Source organism: Panthera pardus, unplaced genomic scaffold (assembly GCF_024362965.1).
Source record: "Panthera pardus isolate Hobbes unplaced genomic scaffold, ASM2436296v1 HiC_scaffold_11, whole genome shotgun sequence".
Lineage (NCBI taxonomy): Eukaryota > Metazoa > Chordata > Mammalia > Carnivora > Felidae > Panthera > Panthera pardus.
In genome coordinates, this window is record NW_026526666.1 from 6,574,531 (window position 1) to 6,598,966 (window position 24,436).

Sequence of the window (24,436 nt, forward strand, 5' to 3'; positions counted from 1 at the left end):
GTAAGCATTAGTGAAGAAGCTAGGGTAACGAAGCTCAGATTACTCAGGCACCTTGAAGGAGAGCCCCAGGATTAAGGGACTTATGGCCCCAAGGTGAGCACATACCTCTTCCGGAGAGAAAGCCTCATCTTTCAGAGAAGTATCTAAGGCTGAGAATGTTCATAACTGCCCCACCCCCCTGCCATCACACAACACGTTTCCTGAAATCTTTAGTAGGTTCACTCACCGTGGAGGACACACAAAGAAATGAGCACGACAAGGTTTTGGGGTTTTTTAAATATATCTTTATTTCTCAAACTCAAAGCTTTAATTCATTAACTTCTAATACAGTTTGCATTGACAAGTGATTTCACCTTCATCACATAAGAAGGTCAGTGACCATCACACCAAAGAGGAAACCTCACGCATCTTAGGCATCACTGAAGAATGAACATTTCAAAGGCTTTGCAAAAGCAGAATAACAAAAAGCTTCCAATTTAGTCTAATGAGTATCTTACTTTTCATCTATATCAATTTGGAAATTACTAGCTAAAAACTCTTAATTTTCCTGAAGCAGCTATTTTTTTATCCATAAAAAAAAAATAAAAAAAACCAGATGGCTTCAGTTTTAAAACGCCCACCTATCCATCTTATTTAATGACTTCCTCTTTAATGGATGGTCTTCTCACCTCCCTATACAAACACACATGACAGTTTTGTACCAACTCGCACCAGCCCAGGCAAACCTCCAAGCATTTTCTTTAGCTTACGCTTAAACTATTTTTGAAAAAGTGATAGGTAAACAAGATTTAGAACTCACAAAAACAAAACAAAAACAAAAAAAACCCCACAAAAAAACACACACACACAAAACATTTTCTTTCCTGGTCCTCACCTTGGGGGGTTTCCACAGATAACCCGGCAAAGTTGCCAGGTTTAAAATACATCCTCCCTATGTACCTCCCTTGGTCCTCTGAATGGAATTGGCTGAACTGGAATAGGTTCCAAAACCAGCTGTGACATTCTGGTCTCTGCCAGATTAAGGATCCGAATCTAACCCTGGCAAATGGAAGTTCTTGACCTCAGAGAAGCCAACCGAAGGGTTCTCCCTGGTATACAGCCCCAGTCGGACACCCAGGAAATAATGGCCCCGGTGAGCGACAGGCTCTCTCCCCACACAGGGATAGCTATCAACACATTTGAGCCCAGAATCTAGCTGCGTCGTAAAACAAGGCACCAGTACCAGGAAGTGAACTAGAAAGGAGGTGTTCCTACAGTTAGGAAGCTGCTCTTCAGCGGCACCATTTCTCAAAGTCACCAAAGCAGTGCGAGTTAAAACCCTCACCTACCATGCAGGTAAGCAGCTAGTGCTCGCACGGACGTGGAAGGACAAGCAGATTCAGGGCATCAGCGATGGGACTGTTAATGTGTCACCCCAAAAAGCGGGTTCACACACAGCTCACAGTGACTCAAGTCCCCAAGGGGGGAAAAAAAAATCAAACCGGGTGGGGTGGGGGCGCTTGGCCACCAAACCACATCTGTGAGCACACAGCAGGGACCCAGCGTCTTTCCTACCCGACTCTCCCCGCCTCCACCCCCCTGCCCCACACGCTGCCAGGTGCTTCCGAGTGTGGGCCAGGATACAGCCCACATGCAGTTAGCAGGGACCCTGATTTGAAGGTGTTAGTGACGGAGAGTTTAGTTTCAGAGTTGAAGTTGAGTGAGGAATCGTGTCTTCTTGCCAAAGTAAAATTTGAGGGTGAGACTGAAGCGCCAGGCCAGGAATTCAGACTGGGCCCCTCTGCCAACACAAGGGGAAACGGTACTGTTTTAATCTCGCTGCTGCTCAAACGGATTCCAAGCAGCAGGCCAGGAAAACAAGCTGCGTACTTGCAGACAGCATCAGAGAACTCTGTGGAGGCCTGAAGCAAAAACGGATTGCTTAGATTTATATTAGAATTTGTACTTGAACTTTAGTGCCCTTAGCCACTGCCAAGTTTCATGTTACTCAACACACAAAAGAGAGGAACCACTGGTCTCAGTACCAGCTCAGGGTACCTGGTGCTTGTGTGAGCAGTGTGAAAGGCAGGTTTCAGCTGGACTTTCCAAACACCTGAAATTCAAGGTTACCTGGTCTATTCTGAGGCTGGCAAAGCTTGTAGAACAGGTAGAGACACCACCGGACCAGGGCGGGGTTTTAAAAGTGCAGCTTTGGTCAGTGAGGCTTTTTACCCCGATGGTTCTAGAACATGTGTCTCCTTTCAAACTTCAAGACAGCTGGGCTGACCAAAAACTTCAGGTAAGCAGACTGTACCAAAGATAGTCATCGTGCAATGGTAGTAAAGAACTGGGGCAGGGGGTGGGGGGGCGCAAACCTGGAAATTTCTAGCAATTTCTGTGCTTCCCTCCCTCCTCAGAGGAGGACTAGTACCGGATAGCAAAAAAATAGAAGCAGAAAGAACTCCAAGGGCAAACTGGAAATTTAATTACTTGATGTGGTTCTCTGATCCTATCTTCATCTGGAGCCTCGTCACCCTGATCGTCAAGCCTTCTAGTACAGCAGCACTGACTTCTGTTAGCAAGTGCTTATGTTCATGGCTCCATCACATCTCAAAGCTCTGGTTAAACATATCTGTCACTTTTGTGCAAAGATGTTGCCATCCAACCACAATGGCAGCCTTTCAATGTCATGGAGGAACATGTAGTTTTCAAAGTTGGGATTCAGTCCTCATTGCCCCCCTTTTAACCCTGAAGCATGCTGGGCCCCCCTCAGTGTAGAACTGGCCTGGACTCAAAGCCAGTGAATTCAAATGTGACTGCAATTCACAGGGAAACAGGAGCTGGTTGCAGGAGCCGGTTGCCCACAGAAGTGGCTTCTATTCACCCAGCGTAGGACAACATGGATACCAGCTAAGCCTCGGGGTTCAGTCATGACCAATCTCCTTTAAGAGGACCAAGATCTCACATTCCAAAAAAAAAAAAAAAAAAAAAACCACCCTGAAAATACCATCTTCAGAAAAAGGTAAACCACTCGGTTTCTGCTAAGCCGTAAGGCAACTTCACTGCCTAAAGCAAGGAAAAAAGGAAAGCAATCACTCAGGGCTGGGGAATTCTATGGCCACGGAAGAAAGGAAAAATCAGGAGTGTGGATCTGAAGTCACTCTATAAACCAAGCTGGCTGGTGCTACTGAGTTCCTTTGCCCTTAGTGCCCTAGAGTGATGCTTTCTAAGAGATACCACAGAAGTTTCAAAACTCACCATCTACTGGGAGGGCAGCAGCCCAGAACGCCCCCATTCACTGAGCTTGCTTTAGACTGGAGATTAACACTGTTTTCCTTCTAAAGTGCAGACAAGAAACAAGTACGGTCAAATCTACCAGAATAAGGAAGACATTCTTCATGTACTCCATTCTTCCCAGAACACACCAGAATTAATCACGCCGCGCACACAAGGCCCGAGTGAGCGCGAAGCCTCTACCTCACGCACGCCACAGGGGCGGCAGGTTCAATTCCAAAGCAGTTTTCAGCCAAAGAACTCTGCCCACCACAGCAGGTCGTCCCACAGATCATTCAGCCCCGTTGAAATTCCTGAATTCATTTGCTGTCCAAAAAAGTCCGGGGAGGGGAATCGCTATTTTTTGAGTAAAGAACAAAAACAAACAAAAAGCAATCAGCCAAGGTACTCGAGAAAAACAGCTGGTCATACTCGGAATGTGACCAAAATGGGTTTCCAATTAAAACATGGGAAGACCCTCGCGTCAGTTACTGCAAGGACTCTGGACAATCCTTCGTCTTAGGAAGAGCAAAACTAAAGTGATAAGCTGCTGGGGGCGGGCGGGGGGGCGGGGGGGGGGGGAGGTGTCATTCAATAAGAATTCCTTAAAGAAAAAAAAAGGAAAAGAACATTCATGTTTCCTATTTACAATCAGCCCCTCCCCACCCCCACCACAATTCTGCTTTTAACATTATGTTCCACATTTTATTTTGTTTTCAAGTTACATTTCAAGCAAAGGTCTTTTTTTTTTTTTTTTTTTTTTTCCCTCAGCAATATCTCACAAATCCTCGTGAGAGCACAACATCTAAACCATGAACCACTTTCAACCAGATCTCAATTCTCCAGCTACCGGCTTTGGTTTATTGATGAGAAGAAATCCTCAGCTCTGCTAACAGGGAATAAACATACGCAATTCAGTCCCCCGAACAGAAAAATGCAGTCACGAGACCACTCTCATGTCCACCATTTTCTGCCTGGCTAAAATTGGTACAAGAAAATAGACTATCACCATAACTTTCACCTAACAGCTGAGAACCCCAAGTGAGGGCCTATAGAGCCAACCGTAGGCCCGAGTGAGAAACACCGCCCAGGAACTTTCCCAGATTCCATTAGCGCACAGAGCTCCAAATGTCCCCGCGCGGATGTTTGGGACGTGACATGTTAGTGTCTCTCTCGGAAAGATGTGGATGGGTCCTACTTCCTATAGCGTTTTCCAAAGTGGCACTGGAATGATGGGGTCCCTTCAGGGTTGGCTCATGATATACTGTAGACCCATTCCAATGGGTGCACAAAGAACAAAATAAGCAGAATCAGAGCTGAGTTCCCCTTTAAAAGCCAAACACCTACATCTAGAAGGAGGCTCCCCTACCTGAGAGCCCTTGCCCTATTGGGGTCCCCGCTGTGGAAACCCTCAGGTCTCAGGGTTAGTTACAGGGTAGCCAGGTAGGGTACGGCTGGCTGTAGGTAACTGGGGGGTGGGCAACGTAGTAGTTGTTGAAGTTGCCGTCGCTGACGTACGGAGCTGGCTGGTAGTAGCAGGTGACGTTGGTGGCGTTGGGGATGATGTTTTGTTCTGCCAGCACGCGCAAGGCCAGGAGGGAGATGAGGTTCAGGGTCTGCCTCCGCTCGTGCCCCATGAGGCACACGGTGCTCTCGTTCACCACCCTGCGAAGGATCATGAGGTAGTCGTACTTGCTCCTCTCTTCCTCGGCAAAGTGGTTTTGAAGGTAGGTCTCCAGCTTCCTTTGCTGTTCGAGGATGTCCGGGAAGTCGATGAAAAACCTGGAGCACATGTAACGCTCTAGAGTTTTGATCTCCTCCTGGTCCGTGGGCCTGAAGTCCCGCACCAGGAGGTTGCTGTACTTGAGCAGCCCCCCGCCCCGGATCTCTTCGGGGTTCTTGGTGGCGATCAGTCTGTTCTGCAGGTGGTCGAAGGCTTCCTCAAAGTCCCCGTACACACTCTCCCCGATCACCGTGGGGTGGAGGTGCTCAGAGATGGGGCTAGTGGAGCAGTCGTAGAAAAAGAGCAACGAATCCAAGATGATCTGAAAAGAGTCCACGCTAAACTCGAACTGGCGCCGGATGGAGTCGACGAATTTCAGCTCCACGTTCCTCCCGTTCTTGTTGGAGAGGGAAATCAGGCTCCAGCGGTCCGTGTCCGTGCAGACCTTCACCAGTTTCTGGACGTAGGCCTCCTTCAGGGTGACCGGGCTGATCTTGAGCTTGTTCACACCCTCCGGCAGGAAGTTCAGGAGGGAGCACAGCACCACATCTCTGACCAGCTGAAACTCCGCCTCTGTGGGAAGAGCCACATGAAAGATGAGGTCCAGGTCTTTGCAACCCAGGCCGTTGTCTTTGACCAAGACGTGGCCAGCCGCAGAGCCGTTCAGCCGGACGTCCTGCACTTTGATGCCCGCCTCCTCCAGCCGGCTGCGCACGGTCTGCACGATGTCCTTCAGAGTTATCTCCAAGGTCGGAAAGTTGCCTCGTCCGTGGATGGGTACGACCTCGGTCAGGACCTCATGCAGACGGCTGACCTGATCCCAGCTGAGCACGCTGGAGGACAGGCAGTCCCTGGTATTGCTGTTCTCCTCTGCCATCTCGGGGGGTGTTCTTGCAGGGAAACTGCAAAGTGAGGGGGTGAGAAGCAGAGTTAGGAGTCACTCTTACGCGGCCCAGCACCTCGAGGGACTCAGAGAAGGGGCTGGTTGATCTCTGAACGCCGTCCCGCGTGACAGCGACAACGAGTACCCACTGCTGGGTGTTGCTGATATTCTGGAGAAGTATGTGGGAGTGGTGCCTGTGCGGAGGGAGGACAGAACACACCTAAGCCTACCCTCTCCCAAATCTGAGGACCTCAGAACTCTGTCTGATGTGGGGCTGGCTGGTGTGTCTGCAAGAGGGTGGCGTGTGCGAAGGCAAGTGGACAAACTCGTTAAACAAAGCGACCTAAACACAGCATGACTCAGTAGAGGGCCTACAGGATTTGCTACTCTTCCTTTTTTTTAAATAGAATTACCTCTCCTGCTTTTGCATGACTGACTACATCTTGAACTGGCTGATAAATAAGCTACAACCCCCACACCTCGAACACAAGACCCCGCAGAGAAAGACCTCCTGCACTTCGTGAGGAGGTGAAGATTCCCCTCTGGGCTGCCTGCACACCAAGGAAAGGAAGTCAGATCAGTCCTGCTGGAACCATGGACACAGACACCTCGTGAGCAAGAATCCCATGTCCTTTTCACTCCCGGAAGTGGCCTGTCCTAGAGTTAAGCACCTCGGTTATCCAGAGTAGGACACCAAGGAGCTGCCTGAATGACAAAATTCTTGGCGACAAAGGCCGGGGTCAGCGTGAAGGAACAGCTCTGCCAGCTAAGAGGCCCTCTGCGCGAGGTGGGAAAACTTCCTCGGGTCAGTGTGATCTGACTGGATGTTGAAATCGAGTACCTCAAAGCTACCCAAAGAGAAAGAAGTTAGCTCTCAGTCCTAGGAGAAAAACATCCTGCGTCACACGTCACTTGTTAGAACCGCAGTTACCAAAGTAATCTCCGACTAAGTGATACGTTTCAGAAAATGAGACACAACAGATCTCTGGAAATCCTGATATGTAAAAACAAATACTGCCGTATTAGAAAGTCAAGGTGCTTGGGGATCCACATGTGTCAAATGTTAGCTAGACAGACGTAAGAGCAGAAACAAAATGTCAAGGTGCTATCCTTGGACTTCAGTGACAGCGCAGAGTCTTCATGCCCCCTTCACCTTCCTGACTTGCGAAGCACACGTAAAACCCATCCCAAGAACTGCTGCAGTTTTATGGTTTGGAAACCGCTGTCTTTGCGTGCACACCCACCATGCACGGTCCTGAGGTTCCAAAGTGGATTTTTAGCCTCGCGCTGGTGCCAGGAATCCTCGCCTTAATCGCTCAGGTCGGTGGGATGGTTGTCACTCACCGTTGCGGGGGGGCACCACTGGACACACCGAGACCGGCTTTCCAGGAGCTGGCCACGAAGAAAGTGGGTGCAAACACAACATAGCAATATAGGGCCATATGCACTAGAAAGAAAATGGAATGTACAGGTAGAAGAAAGGAGTGTCCCTTGATTGGAGAGGACAAGAAGGCCACAGAAGAGTTCCCTGATGGGGAGGGGACCTAAGTTGACAGAAAGGCAACATGGGCTCTGGGCTGGGGATTTAGGGGCGGAAGGTGGCATGCAGCCAAGACCTAGCAAATTGTCCAGTCTAGCCATCATGCACCACTCAAGCCACAGCACAGGCTCCCTTCACTATGTAGGTTAAGGGGCCGAATCTGCTTGGCTCGCAACAGGAGGGGCGGTCACGTGATCCAAGCAGGCTCTACTCTAGGAAGCCCAATCTAGGGATGAGCACTCTTGTGCTTGCCACAGGAGAATACTTGCCAGTGGGCAGACAAAAGTTTCCCTTCAAACCTGTTTGGACAGCGTTAAAAAGCCCTCGACTACCTAGATCATTTTACCAAAGCACTCCTAGGTTAAGGATAACAAAAATTTGTGATGAAATACTGAATGTTTATTGTGGCTAGCACTTGGCTTCAAGTCAGATTTGGGGCGTCTTTTTAATGTGCTCTCTGTACGTTTGGTTCTTTGTGGCCCCTCAGTGATCAGCATCGGTGACCAGTACGCTGCGCCTAACAACATAGGGTGCTGCCCAGTTCAGTCCAAATGGCCATGGAAAGGTCTGGTGCTAGCTTTGTTTTGAGACACCGCTAAGCCACCTGTGATTCGGTGACACAGATTTCCATCGGCTGTGCTGACCTACCTATGAAAACACACTTTGCTCTACCTTGTGCATTACCTGTTATTGTGCTTCTGAGTCTCGTGTTCACAATACAAGGTAGGAGAAGTCACAGTGACAGAGGAGTCACAGTACTCCTCTGAATCAGTACTTGGAAGAGAAGGAACAATTTATTGTGATACCTCTAGGAAGAACCTCAATGTTGCAGAGGAAAATAACTATAGGAATGACTTTTGACTCATACTTTTTTTTTTTTTTCTTTCTTTAAAGGAGTTGTGGGGGAAAAAATTTCTAAATTAAAGGCAGGACTATTGCCACCTTTAGAACAGTGGTTCCTACACAGGAGGAACATCTAAATCCAGTGAGAATCTGATGGGAGCCATCATTCCTCCTCCAGGAAGGGACTGGAGAGGGAAGGGGATGACATATACGGGAGGCTTTTCATGTATTTTTAAATCTCTAAACTTGGTTCAAAGTTAGAATCTGTTTTAGATTGAAAATTTGTAAGGTTCATATGGGAGGAGGGGCATGAATGGCCAGAAAAGTTATGAGAAACAAGAATGATGTACATACTAGCCCCATAAGAGATATCATGAAGCCACAATAATTGCAACAATGTGGTATTGGTACAAAAAGACAAACTGATGGAACAGAATTTTTAAAATCTAGAAATAAAATCCAACACATAAAGGGATTTGGCATATGATACAGGAGAGGGAAAACGTAGAGAGAAATAGTAGAGAGCAAAAGTCTAGACATGTGATAGTTATCTAGATTAAAAAAATAATAAAGTGGCTCCTTGTCTTGTGCCAAACTAAGATCTGGATGGATGAATTAGACTTAAGCACAAGAGGACGAAACTTTACGGGTTCTAGGGAAACATGGAATTTGCATACACGTACATAGAGTAGGCAATCCTTTCTAAGTCACATAAAATCTCAAAGTCACAAAAGTCTGATACCCACAAAAAAACACCTACATGGTAAAAGCACCACAAAGACGTCACATGAGCAGGCTAGGAAAATATTTGCATGATGAGGCAAAGTGCTCGTTTCATCAATGAAGGATGAGCTCCTACAAATCAGGAAGACTGGCACCCCAATGGAAGAAGGGGCGAAGGGCACGAACTCAGATGCCTGACACAGTCACCCTCACGTTAAGGGATGGGCGTGCTAAAACTTCAGTGTATCATCCTTCCCCATCAGGTTAGCAGAGATCAAGCAGCAGATACCTTTGGGCACCCTGCCCATGAGTTCTCTCTGAAGAACAGTGTGGATGCCCTGTTTTAAGTGGACGTATTCTCCATACCAATTCTACTTCTAGGTCCTTTTGATCTTATCCTGTGGGTATACTTGCGAGTGTGAACAAGGATGCTGGAGAATTATTTATGAAGGTACAGAGTCCTCAGCAGAAGGTTAAATGACTTAGTCCATGTATACGATAGCATACACTTAGATGGCAGTTGTCCAAAGAACGGCTCAATCTGTATGAATGTGAAATTCTAGTTGAGACTTATTCAGAGAAAACCAACGCTGTGTGTGTAAAAGCACAAGCCCATGCATGTACAATCATACAGACCTCTGGAAGGAAACACAAGTAGTTCAACCTGCCTCTGGACTGGGAGACGGGACCAAGAAAACTTACTTTATCCTTTTTGAATTTGGAACCTTCCCATGTATTAATTGAGAACTGTTAAAATCTCATGAGCCATTTCCTAAAATCTTTCCCCCATGAGCCTGCTCACTCCCCTGCTGCCTGATTCCTTCCATCCCTTTCCTATCACTTCCCGCCGTCTCTATGTCCACGTGCCCCAATCAAATACACATAGAAACTTCCCCTCTGAGCCTTAAATATTGATCTCTAGGTGTGAGCTGGGGAGGAGGGACTGGTTTTCTCCTAGAATGGCTTTTAGTCAAGTTTCTCTTTCCCTACTGTTCAAAAGAAGATGTCCATTGTTTGTCAAAAATCCTCCAGACTTCCAAAATAATGGATAAGCCATCTCACCTAGTGACATTCCAGGTTTGTGATCCAAAGTGTTCTTCGTAGTTTTGTAAGAATTGCTATTTCACATTTCAAACATAGTATAGCGACCCTGATGATGCTGTTACGTTGACTGCTGGCTACCACGGGAAGACCCCCACTACATGCAATCAACACTTCTCCAGGCCTCTAAGAGGTCGTGGTTGGCATCTTCTATGCCAGCTTCTTCTGACACACATGTGAACAGTGGAGTTAACTTTCAGGAAAAAGTAGTCCCTATAGAAGCATGTTGTGGAACTGGCGAGTGACAAATCTATGGTGTAGCTCTTAATTCTTCCAGTGTTCATGACTCAGAAACAGAGGAGCTCAAGCGAGCGAAGGCTCAAATTTGGGCTGGATTCATATTTGGTACTTAGCTCATTAGAAGAGCCCCAAATTATAAGTTATTGGTGATTATTACAAAGGAACTCTTTGTTTTCCCTCAACCATCCAAGCAATTTCAAATATCGAAAGTATATTTTTTAGTTACTCCAACGAACACTGGTATTACTAGAATAAATCCTCCAACTTTCAGGCCCTGAGGGCTTAGATAACGCACCAGAGCTTAGTGCGACAGTTTGAGTTTTAATTAACCACTTGAAATCAACCCTGATATTGTGAAACACACATTCCCAATTCATGAAAGGCCCAGGTTCAAAGTCAATTCTGTTCAGCAGAATTAGCAGAATAATGACTAGGAAAAAAAAAATCAGTTTGAAGGCTGGTAAATTCAAACTAAAGTGTATGATTTTCCTCTCACTGCCTGAGAAGCAGATTTATTGTATTTTTGCACAGTAGAAACTGGGCAAGGTGGGAACCAGGATTTCTCACTGATTTGGAAATTCAGGCATCTTTTTACAAGTGAGGATGGCCAATTGCCTCCTCAGTTCAAAGTACTTAATCTTCTGGAAAGTGGGACTCGTGATGACCACCTACGTCCCCTGAATTCCCTTCTCTTCTCTCATCTGGCTGCAGTGGACAGGTGGAACATGAACACTGAAAGAAAGCACGTTTGCAGAAATGACAGCAAAAGGCGAGAGGAAAAGACCAACTAAGCCCAAAGAAGATTACACCAAGTTCCCTAAGGACAAGTTCATGTCTAATTTACCCATGTTTCCCATAGCCTGGGACAGAGGCCCTCAAAGGGAGGTTGATCTGAAAACTTATGATTAGGCCTTAATTGAAAAGAAAACAGGAGAGAGAGAGAGAGAGAGAGAGAGAGAGAGAGAGGAAGCTAGCTATTTCTAGTCCTGCTTTATAGCTTATCTGGATCCCAGAAACAAGAGCGATGGAGACTATGAAAGCATGGGGAGGACTCAAGAGCACAAGCAGGACAGATGGGCAGACAGGTTGGAGAAGAGCATGTGTAACACTTCTGGGTCTTATGGTCAAGGGCTTACAAATCATCACTGAGTCCTATTTATGCCTGGTGTTAGGCACAGACACCGTCCGGAGAGTTCTTGGTACATGTGGAGATGTACATCTACAAAGTTAAGGACAGTGTGTAGTTAAGTCTTGGTCTATGATACTTAACACGAAAGCTCTAGAAGGTATGGTCCCAAAGGTTTCATGGAAATGCTGAGGTGTGAACGGAGGCTCTCAGCTATGGCAGACCTCCCATCCACTTCAGAGAGAGCTGAGCAACGCCCTCTTCCTCTGACCCTGCTGGGGTGTAAGGATACGAAGGGACCTCAAACACATTTCAACATTCCTTTGATGACAACATTTCCTTTCACTGTTACTGGATGTTACCTCCAAAGCCTGGACCTTCCTAGTAATGCTTTCCAGCTCCAGGTCAGAGACCCAACCATGGGCAATGGACCAAGCCTGGTGACAGACTACTGGAGGTGTGTGTGCAGAACAAAGACACCTGCTGTCCCCAGCTCCTGGCTGAGAGGGGACCCGTGCACCCGCGGCAGGCCTCTTCCCCCTCCAATGTCCAACAGAGGACACGAAGGAAAAAGAAACTATGTCACTGCATATAAAAACCTGGAGTTTAAGCGGAAGTGAAAAAGGATGCAAGACACAACATCATATTCTGTCTCACCAATTCTTTCAGCAACCTGAGTGAATGAGAACCACAACTCGGGTCCTCTTTTCCCTTATAAAACAAAGGTGCAGATGTGCATGCAAAACCAAGGGTGCTCAGTATAACCACTTCACACCCACTCCTAGTTAACCCTCACAAGCACTCTGAGGAAGCCACCAATGTCCCTTGCGTGCAAATTAAGGAACAAGGATTAGAAAAGATTCAGTGAATGGACTCCAGATCCTCAACTCCAGAGCTAAGGTTCGAACTCCTGGAACCAGCAACGGCTCCCACCAAGCTCGCCCGGCTGCTGGCAGGGTGGGAGGTGGGGACAGGGCAGCAGGCTCATGCTACAAGCCCACGGATGCACTGGGATGACCAGTTCTTGCTCCCCTACAGCGATCGCTTCTAGGAGACCATATTGGTCCTATCCAAAAAAGGACCGTGACACCTTATGTCCACCACATACACTGAAAAGAGCAAAGCTTGCATCAATCACCCTTTATTGCCTGCTTTAGAGCAGACTGCAGTTGAGCAAAGGACAGGAGTCGGTGTTCATCTTCAAGGACGCCAAGGTGGTTTAGAAGTGCCCTTCAGAGAGGCACCAGAGAAGGTGATTCATTGGCCACAGTGTGGGGAATTGGATTTCTCAACGAGGACACGCATCAGCTGTTTCATAATAGAAACATCTTACCAGTCCTACACACTCAGAAACCACTTACCACTTCCTCAGAAGCTCCTAGCCGGGACTAGCAGGTGCACAGCCCTCCAGGGCCTCTTCATGTAGAGAGGGCCACAGCCTGGAGACACCAGATGTGACCAGATGGCGAGCCAGGTGCCCTAACATGAACCACCAAACCCTATCTGATCCAGCTTTATCTGGATCAAATCATCTGACACGTACACCAAGGCTACAAGGGAGATACTATTATCCCTACTTTGCAGGTGAGGGGACTGGGGAACAAAGAGGTTACACAAAGTGTGAACTGTCCACGGGTGCCCTGCCGGGAAGTGGCACAAAAGCCACTGAGAGGCTTCCTAGGAGGTGGATGGTTTGGGCGCACGTCTTGGGACTGGGGTAGGGCCCTGAAGATAAGCTAGTTGCTCAGGTAGTTGTAGAAAGTAGACGGCAGCAAGAAGAAGGCAAGAGGGGAAAGGTACAAAGGTCTTTTTATAGGATGGTGGGAAGGAAGCTGGCTAGATGTGCTGAGGCCCCTGAGTGAGGCAGGCCAGATGGCAGGTACCGGAAGCAAAGGTAGAAACACTCAGAGCGTGAGTTACCTAACAGCTGTCAGTACAGAGACCCTCTCCCTCAAGGTCACCCTGGATTCGGGGAGGCATGCAGCCTGGCTGGAGCCACCAGAATTGAAGGTAATTATGGATAGAAACGGTAATCATGGCGCTCAGGTTTGTTTCAAAGGAGCAATGGCTGTGAGGTGAAGGCCTCGTTCCGCACGTTGAGGGGGCTCCCTGATGCCAGCCAGGCCACAAGGCTGTGGCTCACAGAGGGCTCAGGGACAGCTGCAGGATGCGCTCTGCTGGCTAGAAGGTCAGCAGTGTCGATCTACTGATAAAGCCACAGAACAGGACACTCTGAAGACAAGAGGGCCATTTTCTCAGATCCCAGGAACTGACAACCCAACTGGAGCTGCAGAGAGAAGGTAGGTAAGTTCGCAAGAAGGGACGGGAACCCTCGGGCTACCTGGGGAAGGAGAGCTGGAACAGAACTGAACCCAAAACAGCCTGGAACAGACTAACGAACACACACGTGCTGAAACTGAGCCTGCACACCTGTTACTTTTCCCAACCGCACAGAGTTTGGCCCTTGAGGTTCCTATGCCCTCGAGAAAAAAGCTGGGCGCTCTGCATGACCGTGGACTTGATAAACACAGCAGATCAGCGGGCAGAAAGGGAAAAAACCGGGGCCAAAGTAGATTCTTTTTTCTGAAGAGAAATCCTCCCTTAATCCTTGAATGTCTCGTGAAGGCCAGGAGTTACCAAGGCCCAGGGGGCAGCCCGAGGAAGCCCCTGTCTGCCAGCCGCCAGCCCCTCACCACCAGGGAGGGGGCCATGTTCTGACCCCTCTGCCCCAAACACGTTACAGACAACCGAGAGGCACATCAGTGCTTAATATAAACATACACGAAGTAAGACTTCACATTAGTAGGCAGCCCAAAGCAGGAGAACCATATAATGCCTTGTTTATTAAAAGGACAATAAAATATATTGTGTTAGCTTTTTCTAAGAAGTTATTTTTACAGTTGCCCACTCAAAACACCCACAAACAAACAACTGCCCTGGGCCACAGAACTGTGCCCAGAGAAGACATTTCTAAGTCGGTGACACAGCCCATCGTGCAGATGGTCTGTTCTCACTCTTAGCTTGGTCACATTCAGCCGGGCGTCTCAATCTATTTTCTCAGGGTTATCAGCACCCTCTCAGCCATTCAACACTGACGTGTACTACAGCCAAAAAATTTGGTGTGATTCCCATGGCAACAGGGGTGCTGCCTGAGCTGAAGGAAATGGGGTGTCCTGGACGGGAGCAGAAGCGGGCCACAGACCCCAGTGACCCCAGCTTTGCTCCGAGCTTTGAGTTTGGGGGTTGGGGGAGGCCCTCACAAGTTCCTCCCATCTCTGCCAGCGTACGGTCCTAGTGGGTATCAGAGATCGGGCTCTGTCCACAGACACCCGCCCTCAGAAGACTCCACGCGGAAGGCACTAGCCCGTCTTTCAAAATAGGATGCGTAAGCAAGTGTGGCTGGAGAGATAACGCTGGGAGAACTCACGCTGTGGCTGCAAAACAGAGGAAGATGGAATCAAAACATGGGCCCAGACAGTTGGGACACCACAGTTGGGAGTGCTTGAAGGAATACCCCGAAGGCATCACAGATGTAAACATTCACAAGGACAGAACACAGACATCTTTACGTGGAAGCTGAGCATAGAAGTCATGATTTTTCCAAGGTGTCAGCAAATTACGCACTACGCACACCACTCGAACTGGAAATAATCCCTGTTCAGCTTGGCGCCCCACTTCCTCCTACCAATTGCCTCTTTCTAAATCAGAGAGGCTACTGGTCTGACTCATTTAAAGAGATCTCCAGAGCTGGCCCCACCATTTTAGAGATTGACTATACTGAGAAAATAGAAGGACTCCTAAGAGGCTGTTTACCATGAGAATGAGCAAGTTTACATACAGTCCACAGGGTCCAAGGGCTGCTGGCCTCTGGGGTCTATCAAGGGTTGCATCCCACCTGACTCTCCAGCTTAGAACTTTGAACAGTTGTCAGGTTTCCAGAAGGAGGGCCTCAGTTTGCTGTCCCGTCACTAGCAGCATCCCTGAGCCTTATCAGGAAAGGGACAAGCTCTAGTGTAGCACTTATCATACTTTAGACACATACACACACCCCATTCACATATGTCTAAGTGTGAGCTGGCTTCCATGCCTGTGAGGATACTAATTATGCACAATCCATCCAGGTTTCGGTCTTGCACAGACCCGTCCCTGTAGCAGACACCTGACCTCCAGGTCTGAGCACAGCAGCAGCCTGAGTGTAACATCACCAGGCTCAAGGGTCCCTCTGGCCTTAAAAATGTGTGAAGAATGGAAATTTAGGTGGATGGGCAGCATGGGGGGTGGAGGGATGCATTAAAGTGAAGGAGAAGACCATGGGGTGTTACCTATTCCTGTACCAACTGCACCTGAGGCAGCCAAGCCACCTTGAATTTGGTATCCCTACATGTGTGGAGCTTTGCACGCCATGAATACGGCCCACTAGGATGATTAAGCTAGCATTTACCGAGTCATGTGTTGGTGTCATTTGGCAACTCATAGACACCCCTTGCTTGAAAGTTACTTCCTCTTGCATTTTCAAATTTTGGTCATTGATAAATCTTAATTGTTGATAAACGGGTAGAGTCCTGGTCCCCTGCCAGTGTCAGATTTCCTCTGAAGTTCTTTGAAATTCTATTACCTTGTAACTATTCTCTAAGAAACCACCAAAAAATGGAAGAATGAGCACTGGACTAGAAATCAAATATCCTGTGTTTTAGTCTCAGGACTGACTCCCAGGGTAAATGGGTAGCAGCAAGTTGGCCACGATGACTTCATTTCCCTTTGTTCTTCCCAGTATCTGAGGGCTTACTATGTTCCAATTGCCATTCCAGGAGTTTACGATCAGTTCACTGGTAAGCAAGAGACAAAGACTCCTGCCCTTGTGGTGCTCACAGCCTAGCTCACACTCTTCTTCCATAACTTGCTATTGCTACCTCTTGGCTCCCACTCATGCAGAATCTAAATTTGAGAGGGAGACACTGGACAGCTGGTGTGGACCCATGCTGCTCAATACCGTATCCACAAGCCTCATGCGGCCCTTGAACACTTGAAATGGGACAAGTCCACTTTGAGGCATGCTGGGAATCTAAAATACACCCTGGATTTCAAGGACTCAGTATGAGGAAAAAAAAAAAAAAAAAAAAGAGTAAAATCTCATTTATATTCTTTATGTTGATTACATATGGAGATGTCACCATTTGCCATGACATCTCCATGGCATTACAAGATCACAAATAACATCGTGGCTTGGACCCATCTTAAGGACATGGGGGGGCCTCTTTAACCCATGATGGGTAAAATTATTAAAACTCTTTTCACCTATTTTAGCTTTTTGAGGACTTCTAAAAACTTAACTGTGGCTCTCCTATTTCTACTGGACGGCACTAGTCTACCACCCTCATACAACGAAGAAACGGAGGCCTGAAGCAGGAAAGGCACAGCCGGGACCCAAACTTGAGCACTGTCACATGTCAATGCAGCCTCAGAGGCCGGGGGGGAAGGAAGACTAAAGAGCACGAGAGGCCTGGGCACCGGAGACCACAGCAGCGCTCACTCCCAGCCTGGGGACAAGTGGCCACCAGTGCCTGGACACGTGGCAGGTGCTCACTTAGTGTCCACTTCGTGTCTCCCCCTGCATCTGCACTCTTCCCACCGCAGCCACCTTACAGTTACCCCACGTGAAGGCCACAACTGGCCGAGACCACACACGGTCAGCCAGCTGCGATGCCCACCTCCCCAACCACCACGAGCACCGGTCAGGGATGTGTTTGGGGGTGGGGTGTAGACAGCCAGGCAAGGTGGAGGATTACCCTTTCTCCCACTCTCGCAAGGGCTAAGCCAGGGGAGAGAGACGTATGGCAACGTGAGGGGGTGGGAGCGGTTCGAGATTCATGGAGAGTTTTCTTCTCAAAATGGGTCCTCTGAGAGTAAATAGGGAGACAGTTATGGACTTTGTGTGTTCATCCGGTAAAGCACAGAAGAGGCGAGTAATGAGATATGAGGACCCTCAGGCGGGGTAACATCAGAGCCTCTCAGAAGGATCTAAAGCTAGCTAAAAATGTAGTTTGGTGAGACTGAGTTGTTCTTCAAGCAGCTGAGTATGAATTCTGTGAGGCAAGGTAGGGCAGTTAGGAAGACTCATCCAAGGGAAGTGGAGAATAGACGGAAGGTCAGAAGGGTACAGGTCCTGAAAAGGAACTCAGCATCCAGAGGGATGGGCAGTTCCTGGGAGCCCTTCAGGTGGTGTTTGAGGGGCATGGGATGTGCGACTGGCCAGAGAGGCTCACTACTGCTCTCACGGAGTCGCTGTCTACAGGGCCCCGAACCAGGTCAGTGACGGCAGTGGGAAACAAAAAGTTAAAAAGATAAAAGGTCAGCAGAACTAGCAGCCTAGTGAACTGGAGAGAGAAAGGCTGAGCGAGCCATGTGAGGCTGGGGTTGGGGTGGATGGGTAGGAGGGGAAGTGCCGGGAGAGAGCAGGTCCGGAGCTCAGCTTAAGGGATTTCAGCTGCTGGCCAATTGGTAGTCCCTGCCCTTCAGCTCCAAGCCCAGCTAACTGAGGCCACCATTCAGAAAAAGGCCCAGACGCTACCCGGCACTTTAGGCTGGAAGCATCCAACCCAAAAAGCTTCCGGCACCTTAACCCACCAAAAGGATATCTACCTAAAGTGCACTTCCCTCTCTGAGAGCAATGGCAGCTGAATGCTAGCAGAGCACTGTATCCAATTAACAGGAGCACTGTCTGTGCACCATGCCCGGCTCTAGGTGCTGGGGATTCAGCAGTGAGCACAGACCCCCGCCTTCCTGGGGCTCACAAGCCAGCGGCGAAGACAATCGGGCAAAAACCAAGTGCCCAGACCTTCTGAAGCCAACTCAGCTCCTCCTGCATTCTCCAGAGCACCTCCCCAGGCCTTTTCACCTATCGCTGCCTTGGCCCCTGCAGCACCTGGCATACACTGCAGCCTGGGGAGCGTTTAACTACTTACTGGCTCAATCACTGTTATCCAAGAAATAAACACTTGATGCAGTTCGGGGACCGAGACTCCGCAAGGCTCTACGACTAAAACATAGGCTACACGGAGTTACTTAAAATCAGCAAGTGTATTTTCATATTAGCTTTTTCCTGTTATTCCAAAAAGTTCTGCAAACAGTTCTAGGATAGGCTACAGGGGCCAGCTGTACAAAATCCACTGATTCTAAACAATTCCTGAGGCTTTTTCTTACATAGCTGGGTTATACAAAGATGCTTCCTCTAAACCATTTAGATTCCAAATAAGAGCTTCCTTATCATACATGCAGTAAAAGGATAAAAAGGCTTGAGACCAGAAGTCTTAGAAGCATCACAGGAGATCAGCACTACCGTTGTATCTGTTTTCTTCAAACACATGAACATTTCTTTAGACACAGAGGTGGCTGCTTCATCATAATATAGCTTATGCCAACTTGGTAGGCTACAGTCAAAACACCAAGATGGCAGAACACATTTTTCTACACTGTCTTGTGTATTTCAGTGACATCACAAAAAAGCAATGAACCTTATCTAACCAAAGTAATGTTTTATCCCAAGTAACACCTTGGACTCCATATTACTTCCCTTGAACCCCTAAACACACACACACACACACACCTGTTGTGAGACCAAGAAACCCAACACGACAAGTTTAACTTAACTCATCAAACTAGTCTTGGCCTTCCACAACATCTCCTGGTAACACATTAAAGGTTTACCACACCCATTCGGAGCCCTTGGCTGGTCATTCTTTGGTGACTGGCCCCCTACGCCAACATCTCCAAGATGAAGGCAAGGTACCACTTACTTGAGCAGTTTTAAAAAATCATGTTGTTTTCTAACTTTGTATCAAATGTGTCTGATTGCAGGCACTGGAAGAACAAGGGCACCCCAGTCCACGCTAAGTTATCTTCATTGCTAGGCGGTTCTCTGGGCTTTCAGAAGTACGAGGACTTCTCTGTTCTTTGATGGGTAGTGCAAGATGTGCACAATTTGCCCTGGCCTTGAACCCTGCGGGATGGAGGCCAAGTGGGGCCTATTGGGAAAAGCAGGGGTGAGGGGTGCTGTAACTCAGGAGGGGATTTCGTGAGCTACTTGTACTCACAGTACAGCTGAGGAAACCAAGGAGGGAGAACCACGGGTGCTCAACTAAATCACACTCATTCTGACAAACAGGCAAGATCCAAGTCGTTCCCCTCAGAGGTACCCCAACTTAATCTCTGGATACAAGGTAGGTATTGTGGAAGAAACTCAACATAGAGTGCTGCTGTCGGCTCTGTGTATACCCTGTTCTGAAACTAGGGACCTTTGTTTTGGGTAACGATTGAGAGGCCTCCTGGCGGAGAAAAAAAACTTTGTTTTTTTGTTTGTTTGTTTGTTTTTAATGTTCATGCTATGTTATGGGGCTCTCCCTACAGCTACCTGAACGATTGTATACAATCTACCAAAACCTTCTTTCTAAAAACTCCTTATTGAGATGAGAATAAATGAACTCTAAAGATATGCGTATACCTTAAGACACAAGGTTTCAGTTATCTCAAGTAAAAGCTTGACTCCAGAGATATTAAGGTTTCCATCTTCACAAACAAGAATGTCAAAGGACAGAACCCCTGCTGGTACAGCTCAGACCGCCTCCCTGAAAGCGAAGAGAAAAGTCAGCATTCTCCAGTCCACACCGCACCCCCTTCAATGGCAGGGTCTCATGTGTGGGTCTCCCTCAAAAATACCTTTGGGGATTTAAGACACAGCACAATTCTTGGTAAGCGCTCCTACCTCACCCCGCCCCCACCCGCAGCGCCCCAGGCTGCCTGGCTTGCTTCCTTGCCGGCTTCTTTGCCAAGTTACTCCCGTGGAAAGGTTAGTGTAGCCAACAATGGCCACTCTCATCACCCCACCCCCTTGGAGGGCAGCTGGGCCAAGCCAGGAGTCTACTTTAGAAGGATTTAATAATCTTTTTTTTCCTGAGGAGGTTCAGGTTCCTAACCCACCTACCAAATAGCCCGAATATCAACCGTCACAATACAAATGATTACAACAGTCTGCATAAACGCTGACTGCAGTAAGTGCACTTTAAAGCACTCCATTGCTTGCATGCTGTAACCCCATAAAAAAAATTTTAAAAAAAGTTTAAAAAGGCAGCAGGTCGCCACCTAAGACAAGGGCTTTGCCAGCCGTGCGGAAACCTTCCTCCAGACAAAAAAAAAAAAAACCTTCCTCCAGACACAGCTGATCCCTCCTCCGGGGTCCAGCCTTATCGGTTGGTTCTAGCGAGGATGGGTGAGCCGGCGAGTCCTCCAGGGAAACTTCCCAGGCTCTTCTCCGGGAAGTTCTCCCTTCCTGCGAGGTAGCGCAGTTTTGTTTTCTCTCCCACCTGCGTTCTGTGTTTAGGCGTACAGCCTCCCAACCCACAGCGGTCGAGTTCACAACCCTCCTCTGAGTCTCCTCCCACCTCTGCGATCTGGGGCAGCCTCCCGCGGCGGCCGCACCGCTGGCCAGCCGAGTCAACTCACTGTCAGCCTTTCAGTCTACACGGGTAAGCAAGTTTCATTCCTAAAAGGGGAGGGACCAGGCAGGGCACAGACCCCGTATTCCCGAGAAGTTTCCAGGAGAAGCGCAGCGCAGAAGTCACTCGCTTGGACCACTTTGCGGCTCACGGTGTCCGCAGCCTAGTGTGAATCCACGGAAAGTTAGGGATCTCTGCCCTGGTCTCAAACCCCGGGGCTTGGCGCCGAGCCGGGGCAGCGCCCCTCCCCTCGCCGGCCGGAGACGAGCCCCTGACCGCTGCGTCTCCAACTGCGCCTCCCAAAACCGCCGCGTTCGAATTCGCGCTCCGCCGGCCGGCGGCGGCGTGCGTGCCCGCGGGAGCGCAGGCGGGGCGGGGGCGGCGGGGGCGCCGTCGAGCCGGGACGGAGCTGCAGGGCCCCATCGCCCGCTCTTCGGCCGCCCCACCCGCGGGACGCGCGGAGCAGGAACTCGCCGAAGTTTGCCAAGCCCCGGCCGAAGTCTCTGGAAAGTTGTAGCTCCCTCTCGGGGCGTCTCGACTGGTCCTCACGGAGCGGGGGGGGCGGGGGAGGTGTGTTGTCGCAGGAGCCGGAGGGGCCCGGCACCTGTCTGCACCTCCCCTCCGGCTCCCGCGCCCCCACCAAGCTCTGGGAAGACTTGAGAGCTCCGCTCGGCGGGGACAGACCCCCCCGAAGGCGGAGCGCGCGGTTCTCTGGGGCCGCCCCTTCCTCGCACCTTCAGGGGAGGGGGCCAGGGACTCACCTGGGCGGCGGAAGAGGAGACGACAGAGGTAGGTCCTTGGCGAGGGCAGCCCCCAGCAGGAGCGGCGCGGTCACTACAGCCCCCAAGCAGCGGCACCGAGTGAGCGTTCTTGCCGCCGCCCCCTCCGTTCTTATACGGCCTTGCCACGCCCCCGCGGTCTACCCCCGCCCCCACCCCCGCCCCTAAGCCTGCCCTCCCGGGGGAGCGAGGGGCGGGGAGGGGCGGAGCCGAGCCCACGGGGTCCTTCCGCCTGGGCGTTGACGGCGAGGGCAGGGCGAAAGCTGCCCTCTGATTGGCTCCTCGGGTGAATGGTTGCCGGGAGACCAGTAAATCTTCGGCGGCGGGAAGGGGAGGGGTGCTGAAGGAGGTAGCACTGCGCAGGCGCAACACAGGGCGCCCGGGTTGACGCCCCCTTAACTTCGGAGTTACCGAGACTCTCTTTCTACTTTCCACCATGCTCTTTGCTGCTGCTGCTACCATAGAACTCTTCCTCCCAGGCTTTTCCCATCTCCGTCCTGCTCCCACTCCCTCTCAGGCCTCTTTCAGGCCTCTTTTTCTCTTGCTTTTCTGAGGATTTTCGCGTTGGTTATCTCTCTCTCCAGGAGTGGGGAGTGAAACTCCTACGCCTACCTCTGGCGTGTGTTTTGAAGTGGAAAAAAAAACATAGCGTTTCTGGGCCGGGGGAGCAGCTTCCCTTTGCCCCGAGCAAATTGCCTGGAGGCCATCGGGGAAAGGGCCGGCGCCATTGGTTCTCTGGCTTAGTTACCACCTGTGCGCGGTTAGTGGGCCTGCGGGCCTCGAGGAATTCGTCGCCAAGCCTGGCAACCGCGACAGCTTGGGCCCTGCTCGAAATGCCTTGTATGTTATGTAACATTGCAAGCGGGGCTTGGACACCATCCACTCGTTCCATAGCCAGCGGTGTAGAGTCCAGCTTCTAAATTCAGAGCAGTCTGGGTTGGGATCTGCACTCACCACCTATATCTGTAAGACTTTTGGCAACAAAGTTAACCAACCCTCCATTAATCTGTTTCTTCACCTGTATGACGGGACTAACAGCTTTCTGAGTTACTTAAGTATTAAAGAAGAACATAGAAACCTGTTAGTGGCAGCCTCTGTTGTAAAGCATGTGGTAGATGTTGTTTATATCAAACAGCAGCTCATGTTGTTTGTCAATAAACATTTATTGAGCTTGTACTCGTCTTCTACTGAGTGGTGGAGAAAAAGATTACTTCCCAGATGCAGTATTTCCCTATCCCTCCCCTTCCATCCCTACCTGAAATATCAACGTCTCCCAATATCTCAAGAGCGCTCGAATGGAGAGAGGGGAGGTCTCCTGCAATGTTAATACGATAGAGTATCAGTATGCATGCTTTTAGGGACAGTCACAGTGACTCCATTGTTGGACATGAAATCCGGATATATGGTCTGATTTTTTTTCTTCACTTTTTGAGGTATAAAAATTCAGTATAGTGCACAAAGCTGGTGTGTACACAATGATGAATTTCTACATATGTGTTCTCTCATGGGGCTACCAACCAGATCAAGATGTAGAATATCTCCAGCTTTCTAGTGACCCTTCCCATTCAGTGTCCCACGAGAGGTAACACTATTGTAACCTCTATCACCATAGATTAGTTTTCCAGTGTTTGAACTTGATGTGGATGAATTACATGTATGCGCATTTTTGTGTCTGGCTTCTTTCACTCAGCAGTGTGTCTGTAATATTCGTCCATTTAAAAACTTTTTTTAATGTTTATTTACTTTTGAGAGAAAGAGAGACAGAGCACGAGTGGAGGAAGGGCAGAGAGAGAGAGAGGGAGACACAGAATCCGAAGCAGGCTCCAGGCTCTGAGCTGTCAGCACAGAGCCTGACGTGAGGCTTGAATGCACGAACTGCAAGATCATGACCTGAGCTGAAGTCAGATGCTTAACCGGCTGAGCCCCCCAGGCGCCCCGTGTAATAGTCATCCATTTTGTTGCATGTGACTATGATTCGTTCTTTTCCATTGCTGTATATTACTTATATAAATATTCAGTAATTTATATACTCATTCTCCTGGTGGATGTTTGGGTTGCATCACGTTTTTGTCTATCATGAATGAAGTTGCTACAAACTATCACGTTTTTCTAGTTTCCTTGAGATATAGTTGACAAAGAAGAATTGTATATATTTAAACTGAATTACATGATGTTTTGATATACATATACATTGTGATATGGTTACCATAACCAACCTAATTAACACAGCCATCACTTCACCTAGTTACTTTGTGTATGTGTGTGTGTGTGTGTGTGTGTGTGTGTGTGTAGTGAGAGTGCTTAAAATCAACTCTTTTTGCAAATTTCAAGCACATAATATAGTATTATTAATTATAGTCACCATGCTGTACCTTGGGTCCTCGGAACTTATCCATCCAGCATAACTGAAACTTTGTACCGTCGGGCCTACATATACATGCCTTTTATGTTGGATTTATATTCAGGATTGGAATTGCAAGATCACAGAATATATACAGGTTAAGCTTTAAAGATACTGCCAAATAGTTTCCTGAAGTGATATAATAATTTGCATTCCAACCAGTGATAAGACACTGCCAGTTGCCCTCCACATCTTTGCCAGTGTTGGTATCGTCAGTCTCTTCAATTAAAAAAAGCGGGTGTGTATTTCATTGTGATTTAAATTTACATTTATCTGATGATTAGTGATGTTGAGCAACTTTTTATGTGCTTACTGGCCATGTGATACCCTTTCAGTG

The 24,436-nt window shown here is 48.7% G+C and overlaps 1 protein-coding gene across 3 annotated transcripts; it reads right to left on the reverse strand.

Moving 5' to 3' along the window:
- Positions 1-261: 261 nt before the first annotated feature.
- On the reverse strand, positions 262-21,815 carry TENT5C (terminal nucleotidyltransferase 5C). 3 transcript variants are annotated; one of them, XM_019457991.2, is made up of 3 exons: positions 21,681-21,815; positions 19,929-20,052; positions 262-5,877 (listed from the first exon to the last, which is right to left on the reverse strand). In XM_019457991.2, exon 3 carries the CDS (start codon positions 5,850-5,852, stop codon positions 4,677-4,679), a length of 1,176 nt encoding a protein of 391 aa, XP_019313536.1. In that variant the 5' UTR covers positions 5,853-5,877; positions 19,929-20,052; positions 21,681-21,815; the 3' UTR covers positions 262-4,676. The 3 variants fall into 3 exon arrangements, with proteins under 3 accessions (XP_019313536.1, XP_019313537.1, XP_019313538.1); XM_019457992.2 differs by lacking the exon at positions 21,681-21,815 and adding an exon at positions 20,999-21,166; XM_019457993.2 differs by lacking the exon at positions 19,929-20,052.
- Positions 21,816-24,436: the final 2,621 nt, after the last annotated feature.